Below are 8,504 nucleotides of genomic sequence, written 5' to 3'. Positions count from 1 at the left end.
GACCAAAAATACTCTCTCTGAGTCCGGTCCTTGAACTTTGTTGAGCATGCTGTAATGACCTTTGCCAATCTGTAGGGAAGTAGGCAATCTCAGATATTAGGAGAGCAATTCACTTAGCATTCTAAATAGTAATATGAGTAGTTTAATTGTGAATGGAAACTAATTTGTAAACCATTGCAGGTGTTTTGTGAGTTCAAAATTGAACCCAGGTCATTAAGAAGACTCTTGCATTTTGAAGCAGCTGGAATTTCTAAAAGTAATTGTGCAAATTTCTTCCTGTACCCCAAAGCTTCCCATCCATTCAAGATGTATTTATAAAATCCACTTTGTTGTACTATGAGGAAAATATTGAAGGGGCAACAGGGTTATCACAGTTCTTCCTACACGAAGCACACATTTCATGGTGGATTGCAGCACTGCCCATAACATTAATAAATATGAATTTTAATTATCTGCCTACAGTGGTACCTCAGGTTAAAAACTTAATTCGTTGTGGAGGTCCGTTCTTAACCTGAAACTGTTCTTAACCTGAGGTACCACTTTAGTTAATGGGGCCTCCCGCTACCGCTGCACCACTGCATGATTTCTGTTCTCATGCTGAAGCAAAGTTCTTACCTCCAGGTTAGTGGAGTCTGTAACCTGAAGCATCTGTAACCAGAGGTACCACTATACCAGTGTTTCTCAACCACTGTTCCGTGGCACACTAGTGTGCCGCGAGATGTTGCCTGGTGTGCCATGGGAGAATTACTTTATATATAGTCAATATAGGAACAGAGTTAATTTTTTTAACATTTTCTAATGGTGGTGTGCCTCGTGATTTTTTTTCATGAAACAAGTGTGCCTTTGCCCAAAAAAGGTTGAGAAACACTGCACTATACAAGCATTGAATGAAATGGGGAATCAGTTCTGATATTTGCTGGGATTTTCTCTCTCTCGCAGGTAGCACACAATCTTATGTGACATACAAAATGCATAATCTGACTCTCACATCTGGATTTCTACTTCTAGAATTTTCTCAGATCCGAGAACTACAGATACTACACTTCTTTGTGTTCCTAGGACTATACTTGATAACGGTAATCGGGAATCTTTTGATCATCTTTGTAATAGCCCTTGGCCATCACCTGCATACACCAATGTACTTCTTCCTCATGAACTTGGCCGTTTCTGATATTGGCTCAATTTCTATCATTCAACCCACATCCATGGTTAATTCAATCATGAACAACAGCCATATTTCTTATGCTACATGTGTCACTCAGGTTTTCTTCTATTCCCTTTTTGGATGCTCTGATATTACTCTGTTAACAATAATGGCACATGACAGGTATGTGGCCATCTGTAATCCACTGCAATATGAAGTAATTATGAACAAAGGGGCCTGCATTCAGATAATAACCATTGGATGGATCACCAGCATTCTCTATGGTGTGCTACACACTGCAGGCACATTTTCAATTACCTTCTGCTCCAATCATGTCGATCAATTCTTCTGTGAAATCCCAAAACTACTAAAATTGTCTTGCTCTGACTTATACCTAGTTGAAGTTGGACTTCTTGTATTTAGCTGTATTTCTGTTTTTGGATGCTTTGTCTTCATCATTGTAACTTATGCATGGATCTTGAGAACAGTCCTCAAAATGCCTTCTGAACAGGGACGGAATAAGGCCCTTTCCACTTGCCTTCCCCACCTCCTGGTTGTCTCTGTACTTGTGTCCACTGGACTCTTTGCCCACATCAGACCACCTAGTAACAGCTCATCTGGCCTTGATCTTGTCTTTGCTGTGATGTATATTATTCTTCCACCTATGCTGAACCCATTCATCTATAGCATGAGAAACAAAGAGATCCAGACTGCATTGAGGAAACAATTGAATCTTAAGCAGTTTCCTGACACTATTCCCAGATTTATTCTGAAATGTTTGGGATTTCCTTTTATAGCCCTTCCTAGGAGCTGAGATCTGCTGAGGTTGCCCTTCTTAGGGGGCAATCCAATATTCAAGAAACAGGCATGAAAAGTATGCAGCAGAATCATTTGGTAGACACATGTGTTGTTGCTCTGTACCCCATAGATATTATTTTGTTGAGTTTTGAAAAATTAAACCATTATTACAGTTCATAATTATGTCACCCAGATACACTGTGGACATGGTAATTTTGCTATTGCAGCAAACCCTACCCTGGACATTTTCATATCTTGTTGGCATCCAACTACTATCAGCTAGGACCACTCATCATCCTGTTTTGGGTTGAAGGGAGATGGAGTCCAACAAAATAGCAAATGGCATTGGTTCCCCACTCACAAGAGTACTGGATCGCTACTTAAATTGCTTGGTTTTCTGTTGTCATCTAAAAGCAATGCATGGCATTAAAGGAACAGCATTTATTTCCCCCCTTTGTTGTTATTGGGTAAACCAAATGGAAAGGTACTGTATCATATGTTTTTCCGTATGTAGAGGAGTTATAGCTCAAAACATCTGGAAGATACCAGGTTGGTGATGGCAGAGCTGGGGCAATAACATTTTCATACCTGCAACATCAAACCAATGCTCTGATGCAAAAACAGCCCAGGACATTTTTGGCCTTCTGCTGAGAAGCAATCACATAAGCAAACTTTGGTGTAATAATAATAATAATAATAATAATAATAATAATAATAATAATAATAAATTTTTATTTATACCCCACCCTCCCGTCAAAACTGGGCTCAAATCCTTTTACATTTTTATTTATTTTCAATCAATTGTTGTTTCTTTACTTTATAAAATAAATGTTGTTGTGTCAAAACCGGAAAGCACAAGGCCACCTATGCCTCTTCAATTGTGATTCTTCCACATTTCCTCTACAACTACTTACACTAGTGGTCAAAATTTTGGCCACTAGTGTATACGAAAAGACAGCAATGGAAGCTGGCGACAAGAGTCCAATCAACCACCCTTCACTTAAAGGACTGTTCCACATTCCCATTCATATATATATATATATATATATATATATATATATATATATATATAAATGTAAAAATCGTGAAACTGCATTCTACACTTTTCTCTGTAACCGCTTGACCGATCGTCCTGAAATTTTGACACAATGATCCAGGCCACTCCCCGAGCGTTGTTGGGGGCAAAAATCCCTCAAATCACACACCTGGGCAGGTACAGACCTGGATTTCCACCAAGTTAAACAGCGCCCTCAAGTGGCATTATACCCTCCTCCACCCCCTCCATTCCTGTGAAATCTAAGCCACACCCACAAAACAAATGACATCATCAACCAAGCAACAGAAACCACCAAGTCGGCCATTATCACAGGCCCCAGCATGGCCTCTGTTTTATGTAGGCCCCTGACAGCCCCCCGGGGGGGGGGATAACCAACAGCAACGCACTTGGGGGCATGGCAAGGGGTTTTTACTTTACCATTTAGCACCACTACCCCCCCAAAAAACCCCACCAAAAAACCAACATTGCCAAGTGGAGGTTGGGGCCTGCCTGGGGGGTGGGGGTGGCACAGTGCGCAGCACGGCCTTTGATTTATGTAGGCCCCTGCACGGCAAGGGGTTTTTACTTTACAATTTAGCACCACTCCCCCCCCCCAAAAAAAATCCACAAGACAAAAATAAATACCATCCTTCAAAACCTCATGAGATATGCTGGTCATGGAGGGGGGGGCACACAAACTGAATAGATCATGGACCGGGACACGTGGGGGCAGACACAGGGATTAGCCACAACAACGCACCACACCCACAAACCCCGCTTCCGCCACGAGATCCTGTAAAACGGGAGGCCTTGCAACCACCAAAACAGCTATTCCACCCCAAGCCCAAAGCCTCTCCCGGCGGCTGCATTAATAAACGCCTGGCAGCATTAGGCAGTCATTCATCATTTCTCCTAACACGCACTTGGGGGTACAGTGAGGGGTTTTCGCTTTATAATTTAGTGGGCATTGTGTCACATGCGAGGCTGCGGCGGCCATTTTAAGTAAGGGCAGTCGTGCCCCTTTTAACCTAGGCTTTACCGTGCTTCTCCAAAAATAAGACACCGTCTTATATTTATTAGTCCTAAAATAACCCCACATTGGCTTATTTTCAAAGGATGTCTTATTTTTTTATTACGTGTCCAGCCTTGCCTCTTCCTTGGGACCCTCCAGAACTGCGCCTATCACTATGTCTTGTTTTCGGGGTATGGCTTATGTTGCGCAAATGCTTAGAAATCCTGCTATGGCTTATTTTATGGGTATGTCTTATTTTAGGAGAAACAACTGATTGTAAGCCTCTGTGTCTTTAAAAAGCAAAACAAAAACCATGCACTTTCTCTCCCCAGATATTTGCAGTGGCCACCCCCTACCCCATTTACAATTCCCTACCTTCCCCTTGCCACTTCCTGGGTTTTTTATGGAACTGAACAACTCGGGTGCTTCAGAACGCGCCTTCTGTTACAGGGCCCGTTACAGGGCCCGGGCCAGGTAGATAATGTGGCCCTGTTTTTAACCCTTTTGTTACTTTTTTCATTTTAATGATTGTGAATATGCTGACCGAGGCCCCCTTTAGATTCAGAGGCCCCCAAGTGGCCCATATGACCCCCCTCCTTCTGTCTAGGCCTGTCTGTTGCTACGGGGCTATGGGGCTTCACTATTTGACCCCCCCCCAGGTTGGGATTCTTTAAGTAGTTCTCTGGGTCCCAGGGCACATCATCACCCCCCGATCCTTAATCTAAATATATAGGAATGTTCATGATGCATGCGCAGGGGCCAATGTATGGAGATACAGGGGGGAGGGGACAACAGAGGGCTCAGACAAAAGTAAATACTGGGAAATGGAACCCAGAAACTGACAGCTCCTTCTCCAAGGCTGGGGGCCAATGTAGGAAGATACCGGGGGTAGGGGCCAACACTCCCCAGGGACAACAGAGGGAAGGGTATCCTACCGAAACACAGGGATGAGCCGGGGTGGAGGGAGGAGGGGCAGGATACGTCATGGATCGGGACAGGGGGGGGGATCACAGGAAAGAACCACAGCAACACGTGGCCGGGTCAGCTAGTCTCTTATATAAGGGTGTCACTGCCAGGCAACCAGCATGAAAAGTCTAAACTCTCCCAACCAACTCATCCAAAACTAAGAATTCAAAGCAACCAGATAAGCATATATGATCTAATTTACAACTTCAATTAGTTAGTCCTATGGTTATCTTTACTCCTAATATGGTGTTTAGAGGCCTTCCAGGACATTTGCACCCTTTGGTTCTCCACACAATGGGCCTCTGAGAAATCCCTCTTTTTGTTGGGATAACTTAACTTTAATATGTCCTCCTTAATACAGAAAAGTTCCAAGCTGATATAGCAGCTGTTCACATGCCAGAACTCCAAGCCTAAACCTGGACACCAATAAATAAATTAAAAATAATGATTGACATTGATCTTGCTCCAGTGAGTGGTCTTATGAGGTTACTCCTGCTAATTATCTATCTAAATCTGTTAGGGAAACAAATAACAAAATCAGGTCAAGAAAAAAGTCTCAGCATACTTTTCAGATCAGCTGTACAAGACTCCTGGGAACATGTCTCCAAGAAAGCAACGCAAACAAAAACATAAATCCCATCCCACAACCAAAATGAAGACCCCATTAGAGACACATTGACAGACACACATAAGACGCCATTTCAAATAAACAATGAACAGTGAGCAGACAAAGGCAAACATTTCTTTGATGAAAAAGCAGCTGGGAGAGAAAATGCATCTTCTGTAGATGATACTTTTGAGGAAGAGTAAGTAAATGTTTTCTCATCCCCCTTTCTTCTCATTCTTATTCCTATTATCCTATTTCCCCTCCTAGCATTTGCTTATAGCCATATCTAAATATGGTAGTGGCTTATATTTGTGGTTAGTGCACAATCAAACATATAGTATATAAGAGACTCAATAGGCACATTTTATCTTCACATTTTCAAGCAAAATCACCATTCTTGTGGCACCTGAAAGACTAACAAATTTGTTGTGGCATATCTTTTTGTGGGGGGAAGGATTGCAAACAGTGAGGTTAATAGAATATGAAATGCAATAAGTGCAGATAATGAAATTTATATTATAATGGTGGCAATTCACAGAACAGTTGCTAATAAACAAACCTCCTGAAATGATAATCTGTTTAAGACATGCAGGATGTTAAAAATCCACTGTTTCAATTCAGTCACCAAAACTCCTGCTGGAATGTAGTACAGAGTTTTCATGTTATATTCAGCCTTTGAAGCCCATTTATTATTCTGTGCAGAGACTGGGCTGTTTGTCCAATGTAGAATTCAGAAGGGTATGACCGGCACCTGATGACATATATTACATTGGAAGCAGGGCAGGTGAATGAAGCACTGCTATTCTGGATAATAACATGGCAAACATTTCCATGATGTATATAGCTCAACCATCCAAGGTGTTTGTGTGTGAAGAAATGATGCTTTCAAAGAGCAGGTAAGGGAGTAGCACTTAATGAAGGAAAAATAGTAATGCTGGTCAAATGATATCACACTCTTCTCCCTTCATAGAATGTGTATCTTACCAGTGGATTGTAGCACTTTCCATTATATTAATCAGCATGACTTTAATTGCTCTGCATTACAATCATTAAATGAATGGAGAATCACTTCTAGTATTCTTATGGGTCTCTCTCTCTCTCTCTCTCTCTCTCTCTCTCTCTCTCTCTCTCTCTCTCTCTCTTACAGGTAAAGGTAAAGGGACCCCTGACCATTAGGTCCAGTCGTGATTGACTCTGGGGTTGCGGCGCTCATCTCGCGTTATTGGCCGAGGGAGCCGGTGTACAGCTTCCAGGTCATGTGGCCAGCATGACAAAGCCGCTTCTGGCGAACCAGAGCAGCACACGGAAACGCCGTTTACCTTCCCGTCAGAGCGTTACCTATTTATCTACTTGCACTTTGACGTGCTTTCGAACTGTTAGGTTGGCAGGAGCTGGGACCGAGCAACGGGAGCTCACTCCGTCGCGGGGATTCGAACTGCCGACCTTCTGATCAGCAAGCCCTAGGCTCTGTGGTTTAACCCACAGCGCCACCCGCATCCCTGTCCTTCTCTCTCTCTCTCTCTCTCTCTCTCTCTCTCTCTCTCTCTCTCTCGTAACACACAATTATTTTCACACACAGAATGTCTAATCTGACCTCCACTTCTGGATTCCTGCTTCTGGAATTTTCTCAGGTCAGAGAGCTGCAGGTCTTACACGCCTTTCTGTTCCTAGCATTATACTTAATAATCATAACAGGGAATCTTTTGATCATTGTTGTGATAGCTCTTGACCATCATCTGCATATACCAATGTACTTCTTCCTAATGAACTTGGCCATTTCTGATATTGGCTCAGTTTCTGTCACTCTACCCAAATCAATGTTTAACTTACTCATGAACAGCAACCACATTTCCTATTTTGAATGTGTCTCTCAAATTTTCTTCTTTTTAGTCTTTGAATGCTTTGATTTTGCTATCTTAACAATAATGGCACATGACCGATATGTTGCCATTTGCAATCCACTGCAATACGAACTAATCATGAACAAAGGGGCCTGCATTCAGATAATAACCATTGGATGGATCACCAGTATTCTCTATGCTGTGCTACACACTACTGGCACATTTTCAATGAACTTCTGTTCCAATATTGTTGATCAATTCTTCTGTGAAATCCCCAAATTAATGAAATTGTCTTGCTCTGACTTATACCTCGTTGAAGTTGGATTTCTTGTATGTAGTTATATCACAGGATTGGGATGCTTCATTTTCATTATTAAAACTTACGTGTGGATCTTCACTACAGTCCTCAAAATCCCTTCCAAACAGGGACAGCATAAGGCTCTCTCCACTTGCTTGCCCCACCTCCTTGTTTTCTCTCTGTACATGTTTTCTGCAATCTTTATTTATGCAACACCACACAGTAATATCTCACCTGACCTGGATCTAGTCCTTGCTGTGATATATGCTATACTTCCTTCTTTATTAAATCCTTTCATCTATAGCTTCAGAAACAAAGAGATCCAGACTGCATTGCAGAAGCTATTGAATCTTTAACATTTGTATGGCACTGTTTCCAGATTTGTTCTGAAAAGCTGAAATATTGTAGAGCCTTGCCTGGGAGGTGATATATTACATGGATAGGTTTATTAGTGTCCCATCACTGGGTGACATGTGGGTGGGCCTGCTCCAGTGGCATGCTGTTAAATTTTTCATAGGGGAACAGTTAGGACCAGAAGCGCTAGCTTGTGAGGGGATAATGTCATGAATGTGACATTGTGATCTCCTGACGTTGCACACGTGAGTTTTGCACCTCCTTCCCTAAGCTGGGCATAAGTTTCCCGGGCTTTGCGAAGGAGGGGCCAGGGGTCTGACAGGATGCTGGAACCCTCCCACCTCCTTCCAAAAGCCAGATAAGCTTTGCGAAGACAGGAGGATGGATCTTGGACCCATCGGAGCCTCACGCCTAACTCCCAAATCGGGGCAGAAGCTTCCTGGGCTTC

General features: G+C 42.6%; 2 protein-coding genes across 2 annotated transcripts; both read left to right on the top strand.

Moving 5' to 3' along the window:
* The first annotated feature begins 968 nt into the window (after positions 1–968).
* LOC132592936 (olfactory receptor 14A16-like) lies at positions 969–1,958 on the top strand. The gene has a single exon (XM_060281181.1). It carries the CDS (start codon positions 969–971, stop codon positions 1,956–1,958), a length of 990 nt encoding a protein of 329 aa, XP_060137164.1.
* Positions 1,959–7,143: 5,185 nt separating this feature from the next.
* On the top strand, positions 7,144–8,058 carry LOC118077439 (olfactory receptor 14A16-like). Its single transcript, XM_035101054.2, has one exon. It carries the CDS (start codon positions 7,144–7,146, stop codon positions 8,056–8,058), a length of 915 nt encoding a protein of 304 aa, XP_034956945.2.
* The last annotated feature ends 446 nt before the right edge of the window (positions 8,059–8,504 follow it).

The sequence above is a fragment of the Zootoca vivipara genome, chromosome 13, assembly GCF_963506605.1.
Source record: "Zootoca vivipara chromosome 13, rZooViv1.1, whole genome shotgun sequence".
Taxonomy (NCBI): domain Eukaryota; kingdom Metazoa; phylum Chordata; class Lepidosauria; order Squamata; family Lacertidae; genus Zootoca; species Zootoca vivipara.
The sequence above is the reverse complement of the archived record's forward strand: the minus strand, read 5'-3'. Positions and strand labels throughout refer to the sequence as shown.